Source organism: Lacerta agilis, chromosome 10 (assembly GCF_009819535.1).
Source record: "Lacerta agilis isolate rLacAgi1 chromosome 10, rLacAgi1.pri, whole genome shotgun sequence".
Taxonomy (NCBI): Eukaryota; Metazoa; Chordata; class Lepidosauria; order Squamata; family Lacertidae; genus Lacerta; species Lacerta agilis.
Window position 1 is genome coordinate 70,593,451 of NC_046321.1, and position 15,815 is coordinate 70,609,265.

A 15,815-nucleotide genomic window follows, 5' to 3' on the forward strand; every position below is an offset into this window, starting at 1 on the left:
TAACAATATGCAGTGTAGCTAAGTTGCCACTGCAGTCATTGCCTGAGATCATGCAATAAAACTGAACAACAGCCATACTGAGTCAGACCAAAGACTCGTTAGCCCAGTAATGTCTTCACACAGGGCCCAGCCAGATGCCTATGGAGAACCCACAAGCAGACAGGACCACCGCAGCAGTCTCCTGCTCCCCAGCAATTGGTATTCATGAAGAGTAGCCACTGGAAGCATTACATGTCATCAACTTGCCTAATCTCATTTTAAAGGTTTCCAAGCTGGCAACCATCACTACATCTTGTGATAGCTTAACTATGATGTGCGTTATGAAGTAGTACATCCTTTTGTCTGTCGTGGACTGCACAATTTCGGACTGCAAATCAGTTTTAAATGCTCCCCCATTCAAACCTATAGAGAACTAGCACATTAGGGGAAAGAGTAAGTTACCTTCCTAACATCTACAGTAGTTTTCTATGTGAATAAAGTCTTTTTTTGTGCGTGCAGGGAAACATTCAACAATAGCCCCCTTGAAATTCCAAGTGATACAGGCCAGGGACATTTGTTTGTGGAGACTTTCTGCATCAACCTATTCAAATACAGATACAAATGAGAACAGAAATGTGACATAAAACCTGGAAACCAATGCAGGTTTGCACTGTGGAAACCTGGAGGCTTGTCAACTATAATATTCAATGAAGTACAGTTATTCAGCCCACATTCCCTTGGATAAATTGTGGTAGTTCTGTTCACTATACACATGAAGTATACCACAAAGTTTGAAGTAGTTCCTACAACAACAGTGGCATAATGACTATATTTTTGTTTTTATGGACCAGGTTTGTAACTATTATCAGGCTGATTGATTGAATAGTTTATCGTGAAAGCAGCTATTGCAGAGAGGAGCCTTTTTTTAGTAATCGCATGAAAGCAGAAACCTCAGCAGGAAGTGCTGTTATGCAATAAGCCTGCTACTTGAAAACTGGCACCTCAGTTGAGTTGGGTGAATAAATTGCACACCTATAAACTTTTAACATCCATGAGAACAGGTTCCTGATCATGTTTAAATGGATTGTTGTTTAAAGAACTGAGCAGAGGGTTACTTTAAAAGAAAAAAGTGTGTCTGCCATCATGGGAAGACTTACACATGCAGCAAGTCATCACAATGCTATAGTCAGTGATCATGCATGTGTGAACTGACTATGCAAAGAAAAATCTTCAGTTCCCTTAGATTTGCAGCAGTTAAAGTAAGATCTTTCAAAACCTATTTAAAAAATGAACAATTTCTCCCCACACTTACTTTATTTATTTATTTATTTATGCATGCTTTGATACCAAAGGATATTTTCACATATGATACTGAAGACACTTTTGTGCTTCTCCTGTGCTATTTGTGTATACATATGAACACTGTGAATGTGGGGTAAACAAACTGAAAAGGACGTTTTAAAATCAAATGCACATTCTAGCTAATGCAGATTATGAGATTCAAATAGGTAATGTATGGAATGCAAAAAAAATATGTATCAGCATGACATGACAGTAAGTAAATAGCTTAGTCATCAGTACTGCAGCAGCAGCGGGAAAATAAGAAATGACAGTCTCCTGCCTTGTTTACTGGGAAATAAGCAGCGAAGCTTACTTCCGGCAAGCATTCATAGGATCAGGTGATCTCACTGATCCCTGGCAAATTCGAGCACATTGCTTAAGGCTGCGATCCTATATAACCCACTTCACTTAGAGGTAAGTCTCACTGAACTCAACAGGGCAGAAGTGGACAAAACTGCACTGCAACCCCTTTCCCACGGATACAAACGCGTCTAAAAATTGCTGGTCCTTTTGGCTAGATCGCCGCCGCTCTCACTTTCAGCTGAGCCAGCGCGCGGTTACAGCTGCGCGTAGCGAAGTTGCCCGAAGTTTAAGCGATCCGGCTTTTTAAAAGAACTTCGTACGTTTTTTCTCTTCCTCTTTTTACGCTGCGCAATAGCAGAAGCTTTAGTGCTAGGGTTGCGGCCGCTGCCTATTCTTCTCCAGCTGTTGCTTCCTGTGCCTTACAACTTTGGCGTCCTCTTTCTCTCTCTCAAAGTCTGAACAGCGGTAGCTCCCCTGGAAATCGAAAGTAAACAAGGACTGCAAGAAGCGCACAGGGAATGTCTTCTAAAAGCAAGACGCTGGTAACCAAAGGCGCGCGCACCCGCACCCGCGCATCCCTCCGCCGGAGCGGGATCCTTCCGTTCACACAATCCTTACCCCAGAGTGCTGATGAAGCCGTTCACAGAGCCCTCGGCGAAGAGGGAGACGATATCCCCGATGTACAGAAAGCTAGACATTTTGTCAGACATCTTGTCTCATCTTCGACGCATACCAAAACCCCTTTATTAAAAAAATACCTTGCAAAAAACGGTCCGGGTAAACCAGCGGGGCGGTCAATTTGCAAATGAGTTCTTCGCCCACCGAGCCAGCCACGACCAGCGCCAGCTGGTGGCGATCAGTGCCTCCAAGGAGATGTTGCAGCTCGGGGCGGGGGGAACCCCAGACCCAGCAGCTCCCTTAACTCCTGGGTTTGTTCCTGGGCTGCCACTTTCCACAAAAGGCTCCCTCTATTTGCCACTCTCCCCGCTTATCTCCAAAAGCGCAGGAAACGTGGTCCCTACCACAGCAATCGCAGCCTTGCTCGTCAGACCCTCCTCTTCCTTCTCCTTTTCGCCTCTTCGTTTAACTCTTTGTCTTCTTTCAACCCTCTTAATCCACGCTTCTTCCTTCGCCTCTTCTTCCTGCACCTTACCACCGCTTCTCTTCTCCTCTTGTCAGCCCTGCTCCAGCGCCCTGACTTCTCCAGGTTTTTCTGCCTAAAGTGAAACTCTTGCAAAAAATAAAGAAATTTAAAAAATCCCAAGAGCTGGTTCCCATTGAGTCAGCTGAGGATAGGCTCTCGCCGTCGTCCCAACCAATCGCAAGAGCCGACTGCGCAGTGGGGCGGAGCTCAGGGAAGGTAAAATAGGAGGGGGGGAGCAGAATGCCCCAAGGTGTGTTCTCTGCTGAGCAATCTCTGCCTGTGCTGTTCAAAGAAATGTGGAGAGGTGATTCATGCTGTGCCACCCAACCACTTATAACCAGTTGTTTTTTCAGAGGAAGGACGCCTCAGTGCCGTCTGCATATGCTGTCAGGAAGATTTTGGGGATCACATGGCAGTACACAGTCTCAAAGAAAGATGAGCTCTCCCAAGCCCATATTCCCAGCATGGTTGCACTTCTGTGTCAGTGACATCTACGCTGACTTAGTCATGTACACAGAACGGCAGATTGCAGGATCCCCGAAAATGTGCTTTGTGGGGAACTGGCTTCAAACACCACACCTGTTGACAGACCAACTCGGAAAAGGGTAAAACGCGGATCTAGACGGATCCTCATGGATCCTCCACTTTTTTACAAATAACTCCAAAAAGATTAGTGTCAAATCACATCTAGAAGCCACGCCTACAGTCTGGAGTATAAAAAATGGGAATCCAACACTTTGCTGCGCTGTAGCACCACAAAAACATGGATCCGAGGCATGGATCCACATGAATTCATATGATTTTTATATTGAAACAAAATAAAACCACCATGATACTCTACACCAAATATTAATCTATAGGCAGCACCAAAAAAATCACATTTCCACTATTCCATGAGGCCGAAATGGCGCAAAAACATGGTTCTGAAGCGCGGATCCTCACGGATCCTCGCCCTTTTTGCAGTGGGCCACATCAAACTCACTGGCAAATCACACATCATAGCCAGGGGCACAGCCTGCACCACAAACATCATGGATCCACATCTTCCTGGCGACACCACGGCCCAAAAACGTGGTTCTGAAGCACGGATCCTCACGGATCCGCACCCTTTTTGCACTGCGCCACACCAAATTCACCGACAAATCACACATCATAGCCAGGGGCACAGCCTGCACCACAAAAAACACGGATCCACCGCTTCCTGGCAACACCACGGCCCAAAAACGTGGTTCTGAAGCACGGATCCTCATGGATCCGCACCCTTTTTGCACTGTGCCACATCAAACTCACCGGCAAATCACACATCCTGGCCAGGGGCACAGACTGCACCACAAAAACCTCACATCCAGAGCTGCCTGGCGACTCCACGGCCAAAAAACGTGGTTCTGAAGCGCGGATCCTCATGGATCCTCACCCTTTTTGTTTGGGGCCCCCCAGAGGTCACCGGAAAATCACACATCATAGCCCGGGGCACAACCTGCACCACAAAAATCATGAGTTGCACCACATTAAACACAAAAATACCCTCACCTGCACTGTTAATGTGACCACTGGAACGTTTTTATTAGAGCCAAGAGGAGAATGTACGACTATATATTGTACCAAGATATGGTTCATCTTCAAGAACAGATCAAATTCATGCTGAAGTATTAAAGAAGAGAAGAAATATGAATCTGTTTGCTTACTCTCAACTAATATCCAGATTCAAGAAAGACAGTTCAATCATTGAAAAGACAAAATTTGAGTCCATCATAACAGAGGTCTACCTTTTGGGTAAAATTTATAAACTATTACTCAAATATGACACCAAGTCCAAACAAGCAAAACCTTGTATGACAAAATGGATGCAAAAAAATTAAGAACAGGTTACAGTGGAGCAATGAGAACAATTATGAATAAGGAATAAAATCCACTGCAAATTAAGCCCTAAAACTAAACTGGTACAGTGGAAGCTCGGTTTGCGGACGTAATCCGTGATGGAAACATGTCCGCAACCCACAGCATTCACATCCTGAAGCACTGCGTCTGCGCAGGTGCCGGTGTGATTTGGCGCTTCTGCGCAGGCATTAAGTGCGATTTAGCGCTTCTGCGCATGTATGAGCAGCGAAACCTGGAAGTAACCCGTTCTGTTACTTCCGGGTTTCCCGCAGTCCACAACCTGAAAACACATAACCTGAAGCAGCTGTAACATGAGGTATGACTGTACAAAAATGTTCTTTTGAAGGCCCTCTTCGCCGTTGCCATTGCCACTTGGTAGGCTCGAAGTTGAGCTCTAGCCAGTGTCCGGTCAGATGCAGAATGAGTTTTCCGCCACCGGCGTTCTAGCCGTCTCAGCGACTGTTTCATCGCCCTCAGCTCCGGGGAAAACCACGGGGCTGTCCGGGCTCCATGCAATCGGAGAGGGCGCTTCGGAGCCAGACAGTCAATAGCCCTGGTTAACTCCACGTTCCAGCGGGTCACCAGGGGATCCATCTGTGAACAGAATGAGTGAGTGAGTAAACTCTTTTTATACTTTTATAGAAGACTGTGTCGTGTCTATTTCTTACATGAGGGACTGAAGGGGGAATTACCAGGTAACTTATTTTAGAGGCTTTAGGAAGCCTGAGCAAATGCATCCGTTGTGCAAGTTTAAAAGGGGGAATGTTACTCTGCTAAATTGTAGAACTTGTTAACACAATTTGGAAAGGATATAATCAAACAATATATCCTCTCCTGCATCCCTGTACATTCCCACAATACTAGTGGCACATCAGTCCAAATCTCTCCCATTGATTTCATGAGTAAGCATGCATAGGATTTTGCTGTTTGCACATAGGCAAACACACATACCACTGATCTCTATACATTTCCCTCCATTAGACAACCAGGGGCTTCCAGTGCAAGGAAACCCTACTTTCTGAAACACAGAAAGTCACCAAAAATAGCAAAATGAATGGTTTTATTTGGTTCCAAAGGGTAATAGAATTGTGATCCAAAGATGGAGAGGAGGGGACCCGACTCATAGCACGAATGGAGCAAGGAGGCCATAATATTCAAGATGTACTGTCACATACACAGGATTCCCCTCCCAACTGCCAAACAGCCCTGACAAAAGAACCAGACTAGGTGTTATCAGGAAATGAGACCCTGGAAGAACAAATGAAGATGCCAAGGGAGGCCTTCCTGACAAAAAAATATGTAGATCTTTTCACTAACTTTTGTGAAATGGGTTCTTGAACCATACTTGATTGACACAGGCATGTCTAGATCTCAGGTTTCTGCCTAGCACAACACCTTTTCTGAGACATATCTATGATGTCTTGATGATGCATCCTGAGATGTATTATGGGAAAGTTTGGAAAACTTTTAAAAACAATGTAACCATTGTTCTTGGCTTCTTGCTGCTTCATCTTTGTGGTAGTTGGAAGTCTTGTTGCAACAATAAAGATCATGCCTACAGGCTGCTGTTTTGGTTCTATTCCTGGCTGAAGTCTTTTGCTTGTGACCCCTGATCTGAACCTGTGGGATTTGGGACTAGCTGGCTCAAAAGAGTGCCCCCACCGGTTCCCTGGAACACTGCAATTAGTTATTTTATTTCCCAGTGACATCACTCTGTCACTGGCTACTACTGGTAAGCAGTAAAACAATGGTGTGATCCCAGGTCTGCTGTAACATGTTGTTTAGCCCAGAGTTGTCACACCAAATAGCTGGAATTGAAAAAACAGAGCGGGGGGGAACCTAGATGTAAATCACCCAGGCATGGCATCACATTGTTTAATCAGTTATTTGTTTGTCGTCTGAGTACAAGTAGTGCTTATCCTGGTTATGTTAGCGATAACAAGACTAGGGCTTTATACTAAAAACAGGAGGGCAAGATATTAAGTAATTCAGTTGGGAACTAAGGAAAGCACATTATGTTCAGACAATGCTGTATAATGTTCTCCATCTCCATTTAATATTTGAGTTGTAGAAAGGTGTCTGGTTGTACAGCAACAAGTGTGTAATAAAACATGGCTGCTTCCTCAGTTCCCTTTATTTCATTGTTAATGTTTAACATTCAGGAACAAATGTACTGGTTACTTTCTCTACAAAGGAAGTCCATTTGTATTTGAATCCTGCTGTTCATCCTGTGGAGAGGACATGTTCTGATATTATAGATATGGTCTGTTTTTTAGCACTAGCCTAAGGACTAAAGAGAGAAAGAGGGAAAGAACTGAAAATCCAAAAGTGAGCTACATTTGCTCAGGTTACATTCAGGTGACTCACAAAAAAACAACAACAACAACACAGCATATATAAGCTGAGATATAAGCTCTCCCTATAGGAAATTGCATAAGGGGGGAAGTGGCAAGTGGTGAATGAAGTGATCTACTGTGGCAAGCTGGTAGGAGACTGGCCCAGGCACCCTGGTAACAGCAGCAGGGATCCAGGCAGGGCCATGCCCATAGTTTCAGGTATAGGATGAAGGACCCGGGGGCTGCTGGAGCCTCCCTGCCAGGAGGCCAATCAGATCCAGATGCAATCTTCTACTGCTGCAATACCTGGCCACCAAACTTAGCTCCTGGCCAGAGCTTTCATGCAGACAAGGAGAGCCTCCAGCACTCTGTTGCACAGCTTAACAGGGATCACAACCCGGTTTCCCCATAGCAGGCATCCCTTGTGGACTCACTGTTCATGTTGCCGGGGAACAAATGGGGAGAACTCTGCATCAAGATGACCCACTGGCCACCCCCTCCACACCCAGTTGAGGACACAGGAGATGGTGTGGTCCTTTGCCAAGTACATGGTGACATCTGTGGCACCGAGCGGCGGCTGGGGCAGAGTCTCCAGCAGCATCACACCATGGGCTGGGGACAGACATAGGACACAACATCATGTTAACTAGATGGGAAAATCTATGGAGAGTGAATTGGAGTTTCACCACTTGCAACTCGATTAGAGAAAATATGATAAAAATGTTTTATAGGTGGCATATCACCCCTCACAAACTTTCAAAAATGTATAGGAATGTAAGCAATACCTGCTGGAGATGCGAAGAAGTGGGGAGTTGGTACCACGTCTGGTGGGAATGTAATATGATAGAGTCTTTCTGGAATGAGATCCACTCAGAAATAGAAATAATATGTGACACCAAATTCCCAAAAACACCAGAAGCCTACCTTATAGGTATAACAACACCAGAAATACCAAAAAGGATGAGAATTTTTTTCTTATACGCCTCAGCAGCGGCGAAAATTTTAATAGGATCAAAGTGGAAAAGTGCAATAGTACCCAGTAAAAAGGACTGGATTAGCAAAATGCTAGAATTTATAGAGCTGGCATATCTTTCAGCCCCTTCATGGATCACTGCCTTGTCGTGGCGAAGGGGCTTGAATTACTCAGAGAAGCTATGGACAGGTCAAGATGGACAGGTCATAGTGGAGAGTTTGGACCAAACGTGATCCACCTGGAGAAGGAACTGGCAAGCCACTCCAGTATCCCTGCCAAGAAAACTCCATGGACAAAGACAACAGGCATATAAAAGATATGACGCTGGAAGATGAGCCCCTCAGGTCGGAAGGCGTCCAACATGCTACTGGGGAAGAGCGGAGGACAAGTACAAGTAGATCCAGAGCTGATGAAGCGGCTGGGCCAAAGCCGAAAGGACGCACAGTTGCTGATATGCCTGGAAGCGAAAGGAAAGTCCAATGCTGTAAAGAAAAGTATTGCATAGGAACCTGGAATGTAAGAACCATGAACCTTGGAAAGCTGGATGTGGTAAAAAATGAGATGGCAAGAATAAACATTGACATCCTAGGCATCAGTGAACTAAAATGGACAGGAATGGGCGAATTCAGTTCGGATGACTATCATATCTACTACTGTGGGCAGGAATCCCGTAAAAGAAATGGAGTGGCCCTCATAGTCAATAAAAGAGTGGCGAAAGCTGTACTGGGATGCAATTTCAAAAATGATAGAATGATCTCGATACGAATCCAAGGCAGACCTTTTAACATCACAGTAATCCAAGTTTATGCACCAACTACCAGTGCTGAAGAAACTGAAATTGATCAATTCTATGAAGACTTACAACACCTTATAGAAATGACACCAAAGAAGGATGTTCTTTTCATTATAGGGGATTGGAATGCTAAAGTAGGGAGTCAAGAGATAAAAGGAACAACTGGCAAGTTTGGCCTTGGAGTTCAAAATGAAGCAGGGCAAAGGCTAATAGAGTTCTGTCAAGAGAACAAGCTGGTCATCACAAACACTCTTTTCCAACAACACAAGAGACGACTCTACACATGGACATCACCAGATGGGCAACATCGAAATCAGATTGATTATATTCTCTGCAGCCAAAGATGGAGAAGCTCTATACACTCAGCAAAAACAAGACCTGGAGCTGACTGTGGCTCAGATCATCAGCTTCTTATAGCAAAATTCCAGCTTAAACTGAAGAAAGTAGGAAAAACCACTGGGCCAGTAAGATACAATCTAAATCAAATTCCTTATGAATACACAGTTGAAGTGAAGAACAGGTTTAAGGATTTAGAGTTGGTGGATAGAGTGCCTGAAGAACTGTGGATGGAGGCTCGTAACATTATACAGGAGACAGCAACGAAAACCATCCCAATGAAAAAGAAATGCAAGAAAGCAAAGTGGCTGTCCAATGAGGCCTTACAAATAGCGGGGGAGAGAAGGCAAGCAAAATGCGAGGGAGATCGTGAAAGATACAGGAAATTGAATGCAGATTTCCAAAGAATAGCAAGGAGAGACAAGAGGGCCTTTCTAAACGAGCAATGCAAAGAAATAGAGGAAAATAACAGAATGGGAAAAACCAGAGATTTGTTCAAGAAAATTGGAGATATGAAAGGAAGATTTCGTACAAAGATTACCACAATTAAGGACAAAAGTGGAAAGGACCTAACAGAAGCAGAAGACATCAAGAAGAGGTGGCAAGAATACACAGAGGAATTATACCAGAAAGATATGGAGGTCTCATACACCCCAGGGAATGTGGTTGCTGACCTTGAGCCAGACATCCTGGAGAGTGAAGTCAAATGGGCCTTAGAAAGCCTCGCTAACAACAAGGCCAGTGGAAGTGATGATATTCCAGCTGAACTATTTAAAATTTTAAAAGATGATGCTGTTAAGGTGCTACACTCAATATGCCAGCAAATTTGGAAAACTCAGCAGTGGCCAGAGGATTGGAGAAGATCAGTCTACATCCCAATCCCAAAGAAGGGCAGTGCCAAAGAATGCTCCAACTACCGCACAATTGCACTCATTTCACACGCTAGCAAGGTTATGCTTAAAATTCTACAAGGCAGGCTTAAGCAGTATGTGGACCGAGAACTCCCAGAAGTGCAAGCTGGATTTCGAAGGGGCAGAGGAACCAGAGACCAAATTGCAAACATGCGCTGGATTATGGAGAAAGCTAGAGAGTTCCAGAAAAACATCTACTTCTGCTTCATTGACTACGCAAAAGCATTTGACTGTGTTGACCACAGCAAACTATGGCAAGTTCTTAAAGAAATGGGAGTGCCAGATCACCTCATTTGTCTCCTGAGAAATCTCTATGTGGGACAAGAAGCTACAGTTAGAACTGGATATGGAACAACTGATTGGTTCAAAATTGGGAAAGGAGTACGACAAGGCTGTATATTGTCTCCCTGCTTATTTAACTTATATGCAGAATTCACCATGTGAAAGGCTGGACTGGATGAATCCCAAACCGGAATTAAGATTGCCGGAAAAAATATCAACAACCTCAGATATGCTGATGATACTACCCTGATGGCAGAAAGTGAGGAGGAATTAAAGAACCTTTTAATGAGGGTGAAAGAGGAGAGCGCTAAATATGGTCTGAAGCTCAACATCAAAAAAACTAAGATCATGGCCACTGGTCCCATCACCTCCTGGCAAATAGAAGGGGAAGAAATGGAGGCAGTGAGAGATTTCACTTTCTTGGGTTCCATGATCACTGCAGATGGTGACAGCAGTCACGAAATTAGAAGACGCCTGCTTCTTGGGAGAAAAGCAATGACAAACCTAGACAACATCTTAAAAAGCAAAGACATCACCTTGCCGACAAAGGTCCGTATAGTTAAAGCTATGGTTTTCCCAGTAGTAATGTATGGAAGTGAGAGCTGGACCATAAAGAAGGCTGATCGCCGAAGAATTGATGCTTTTGAATTATGGTGCTGGAGGAGACTCTTGAGAGTCCCATGGACTGCAAGAAGATCAAACCTATCCATTCTCAAAGAAATCAGCCCTGAGTGCTCACTAGAAGGACAGATCCTGAAGTTGAGGCTCCAGTACTTTGGCCACCTCATGAGAAGAGAAGACTCCCTGGAAAAGACCCTGATGTTGGGAAAGATGGAGGGCACAAGGAGAAGGGGACGACAGAGGATGAGATGGTTGGACAGTGTTCTCGAAGCTACTAACATGAGTTTGGCCAAACTGCGGGAGGCAGTGAAGGATAGGCGTGCCTGGCGTACTCTGGTCCATGGGGTCACAAAGAGTCGGACACGACTGAACGACTGAACAAATATCTTTCAGAGAAAATAAAAGATAATCCGAAGGAAAAATTCATAAAGGAATGGAATGATTTTAGACAATATCTTAAGAAAAGGTGCAACACTAATACAGTTTTAATCTTGGAATAGCTCCTGTCTTACCAAGAATTGGAACAGCAATAATAAAAATAAAAAATGATAAAAAAGAATACTAAAAAAAACAAAACAAAACAAATTAAAAGAAAAGGGAAACAGAAAAAGAGCTACATCAGGGCCGAGTCATGAAAATATACATATTGAAAACATGTTTAATGTCTAATTTAATGAAGAGATAAAGTGGGGAGCCCAAGGATGAGATTATGTATAAATTCAGCCTTACTGAAGCGAAAAGAAGGCTAGAATGAACCTATATTTTAAAGAGTTTTTGTAATAAAAATATATGGATGAAAATGTATTTGGAATTAGATCTATATGTGTAGGTGTGTTTAATGTGTATTTGTTCTATGTGTATGTGTATGTATATGTAAGTGTGTATTTTGATTAATAAAAATATTTTTAAAAAACCATGGGCTGGGGACAGGTTGGTGTCAACGTCTGGCAATGGAAGGCAACTTAGGGCATCTGCATGGTCCAGTTTCTTACCAGGTGCAGCATGTAATCATATGCGTTGAGAAAGATGGACCACCTTAGCATCGTTGGGGCGTCTGATGATCAGGAGCGAAAAGGCCCAGCAGGGGTTTGTGGTCAGTCACGATCATGAAGTGGTGGCCGTAGATGTAGTCATGGAACATCTTCACTCCTGCCAGGGCCTCCTTGTCAATCTGGGAGTAATTGCATTCCATAGATGACAAGGTCCTGGAGTAGCATGCAATGGGGGCCTCCTGCCCATCTGGCAACTGGTGGCCAAGGACCACACGGATTCCATATGGGGAAGCATCACAGGCAAGCACAACGGGCTTGGTCTCATCAAAATGGGTAAGGATGCTGTCAGAAGAGAGCAGGTGTTTGACAGCACTGAAAGTGGTGTCCTGAGCGTGGGCCCAGTTCCAATGGGCTTTCTTGTCCAATAGCTCCCTGATTGCTGCCTTGGGTGGAAGAAAGGAGTGGCAGAAGTTCAGCAGGCCCAGGAAGGACTGCAGCTCTTGTTTCAACCATGGAGCGCTTTGGACAGCCTTGACCTTTGCCGGTGTGGGGTGGATGGCATCAGCATCAATCAGGAACCCGAGGAACTCGACCTTGGGCACCCCCAGCTGGCATTTTTCTTTCTTTACCTTAAGGCCAGCATGTGGAAATGGCACAGGATCTCTTGAAGAGGCAAACTCTGTCTTGGACTCCCCTATGATGAGGATGTCATCAAAATAAGGAATGATTCCCGGGAGGTCTTTCAGGACATCTTCCATGAGGTTTTCGAAGAGGCCTGGGGCCACACTGACACCAAACTGTAGTCTCTTGACACGTAAAGCCCCGCAATGAGTCAAGATTGTCTGTGCCTCAGAGGTAGCCTAGTCGACCGGGAGTTGCTGGTATGTCCTGGCGAAGTCGAGCTTTGCAAAGACTTTCCCACCAGCCAGCAATGCAAGGAGAGATGACTCACAACTGGAACAGGATACACATACTGCTGCACTTGTATTTACCGCAGATCCTCACTTCCTGTTTGCTTTAAGGGGAGTGACAATTGGGGTCTCCCATTGAGTGTACAGGACTGGCTTGAGGACCCTTGTTCAATGGGGTGATTCAGCTCTGCATCAATCTTGGGTTTCAGAGCGAAGAAGAAGTGTTTGGATTTGATATCTCGCTTTATCACTAACTACCGGAAGGAGTCTCAAAGTGGCTAACAATCTCCTTTCCCTTCCTCCCCCTCAACAAACACTCTGTGAGGTGAGTGGGGCTGAGATACTTCAAAGAAGCGTGACTAGCCCAAGGTCACCCAGCAGCTGCATGTGGAGGAGTGGAGACACGAACCCGCTTCCCCAGATTACGAGTCTACCGCTCTTAACCACTACACCACACTGGCTCTCCTGCAGAGCCTTCATGCGAATCAGTACAACATCCAGGTTGAGACTCAGTGCAACTGGTGGGCCCTTGTAGCACACCAGTGCCCCATCAAACTCCAATGACATGGATGCCCAGCACATTGAACCAATCGAGGCCAAGGAGGATGGTGCGGTGGCTTTTGACGACCACCAGCTGCAGAGGCCTGCTAAAATGCTTGAACTGGACTGCAAATGTGCCAGTGCCCCAAACAGGCACACGCTTCCCCTGGAGGTCTGTTAGGGAAACCTCAAATGGTTGCAGGCTGGGTTTTCTTCCTTTCTGGCAGATGCAACGGTACATCTCCATAGAAATAATTGAGAGCGCTAACCCGGAGTCAACCTCCATTTTGCATGGGACTCCTTGGATGGTCACAGTCACTCAAATCTTCTCACAGGGTTGGCTGCTGCACACTCAGAATAGACATGGCAGTTGGCCTCTGTGTGCAGACACAGTTTGAGATAGTGTGGCATTCTTCCACACGTGGAGTCTCACGGATACCCTCCCCAGTCCCTAACGTAGGAGACTGGGGGCTGTGGTGGGGGTTGTCCCACTGCTCCTTCGTTCAACAGGCACGTGCAATATGGCCTGTCTTCCCACATGCCCGACACTGGGCATCGCGGAAACAGCATGATTGACATTCATGCAGGCCCCAACAACTGGCACAAGGCACCCTTGCACCTCCCTGTTGGCCAAAACGCTTGAACGAGCTGAGGTGCAGTCTCAACACCTCCTCGTCTTCCTCACTGTCCACAATCTCCACAGAATGGCCTTCCATGCCATGGGTGGGCTGCACGCTTGGCGAATCTCTCTCGTTGTTTTGTCTCATTGCCTTAGATGAGGCCCCGTTTTCAGGCAATCTGGAAGGTCAGGTCCTTCTTGGCAAAAAGGCGTCGCAGTAGCTTCTCATTCCTCAGGCCACACACAAGAAGATCACAGAGCATTATCTCCAGGTTGCTGGAGTTGCAGTGGCGGGCGGCCTGCTGCAAAGCCGCAACGAAGGCCGCAATGGATTCACCATTCACCTGCTGTCATTTGTAGAAGGCATGCCGGCAGGCAATCTCTGATGGCTGGGGAGCGAAGTGGTTCCTCAGCTTCAGAATGATTGCATCGGACGTTGTATCGCTCAGCTTGGCTGGAGCCACTAGAGCCTGGGCAATCTCAAATGCAACAGGCCCACAAACACTGAACAGCATAATCTGCTTTAGTTCGGGGTCAGTCACCCTATTGGCTGTGAGGAAGAACTCAAGCTGGGTGGCATAGGAGTCCCATTTCCCAGGAACCGTTGGGTTAAATTCCTCAATATGGCCCTGGGTGGCCATGACATTCATTCTGTGTGATCTGCCTTGTGGCTGCAGTCAGTGATTTCAGCTCAGAAGAGGCGACAGTTCCCCAGGGCTGCATACCTAGCCTTGCATCCCATCCTCGTTGCCAGTAAAGTGTAGGTGGGTCCCCACGAGGCAAGACACAGCAATAACAGCCAGAACTGGGAAACAGGCAAAGCAACTGCTTATATAAATTCCTAAAAGCCTGGGCCACTCCCACTCCCAACGTGATTGGCTATCTAAACTTCAAAAAACCACCAGAATGCCTATATTACACAAATTCAATTTAAAAAAACCTCATAAACATGACTTCCGGTTTGGTGCCGGTCATGGCGGACGGGAGCTGAAGAGCTCCGGTTCCCCAGGGGGCTATAGGGGTTTCCGTGCCTGCGCCGCGGGCCCCTTAAAACCACGGGAAGAGCGTCCCGTGGACTGTGGTCTCGTGGGCTCCAGACGTGTCGCCCCCGCTCTCGATTGACCCTCGTAAGGGGGGAAATCGAGCGAGCGGGGCAACGGCACGGAGCTGAAGAGACGGCTGCCCCAGGGGAACAAAGCAGCGATTCCGCCAGATTCGAGCGCCCAGCACTTCCTAATTAGATCATGCAAAAGAAGCTCTGTAAGTAATGCATCTAATCTTTTTGGAATATAAAGAATAAGATTCTGGACTTGCAGAGAGAACTTTAAAAGGAAGCCCGTTCTCTTTGGACTGCTTAACAGAGAAGGTAACGGCAAAGGAGCTAAGCCGCGACTAATGGAAAAAAGTTTGCTAGTTTTGCTGAACTTTTTAAAAGTGGATTTAAAGTTGTTTAAACTGTTTTAAAAGACTTAATATTAAGGATTATGGCAAGAGAAGACACCGCTCTCCCTCTGGATTAGGATTCCGGGCCGGTAGCGGGCTGCGTTACTTTGTTGCCATTTGTTTTGCAACTGTTTACCAGCGGAGACATTTTAACTTATTTGTGGCTGGCTGCAGCCTTTATTCTGGAATTGGTGGTTACATTGCAAGGAAAAAAAGCAAGGTACTGCCTTGGACTGCCTTAAGGATTAACTCTTCTTGACTTTTGATGAGCTTTAATTTCTTTTTAAAAAAACTTGTGATATTTAAGCCTACATTTTGAATGGTTGGTTGGAACTGCCTGTGTCTTCTGGCTCAGCAGCCTCTTTGTTCTCGGAACTGAATGCTGGCCACCTGGTGTTGACTTTTGGGACTGT

The 15,815-nt window shown here is 45.6% G+C and overlaps 1 protein-coding gene across 1 annotated transcript in view; it reads right to left on the reverse strand.

The window, feature by feature from the left end:
• The window catches only part of ITPR2 (inositol 1,4,5-trisphosphate receptor type 2), a 347,129-nt gene extending 344,759 nt beyond the window's left edge, over positions 1 to 2,370 (reverse strand). The window contains exon 1 of the mRNA XM_033163298.1: positions 2,242 to 2,370. Coding sequence (XP_033019189.1) covers positions 2,242 to 2,333 — 92 coding nt within the window. The 5' untranslated portion in view covers positions 2,334 to 2,370. The remainder of the gene's footprint in view (positions 1 to 2,241) is intronic.
• Positions 2,371 to 15,815: the final 13,445 nt, after the last annotated feature.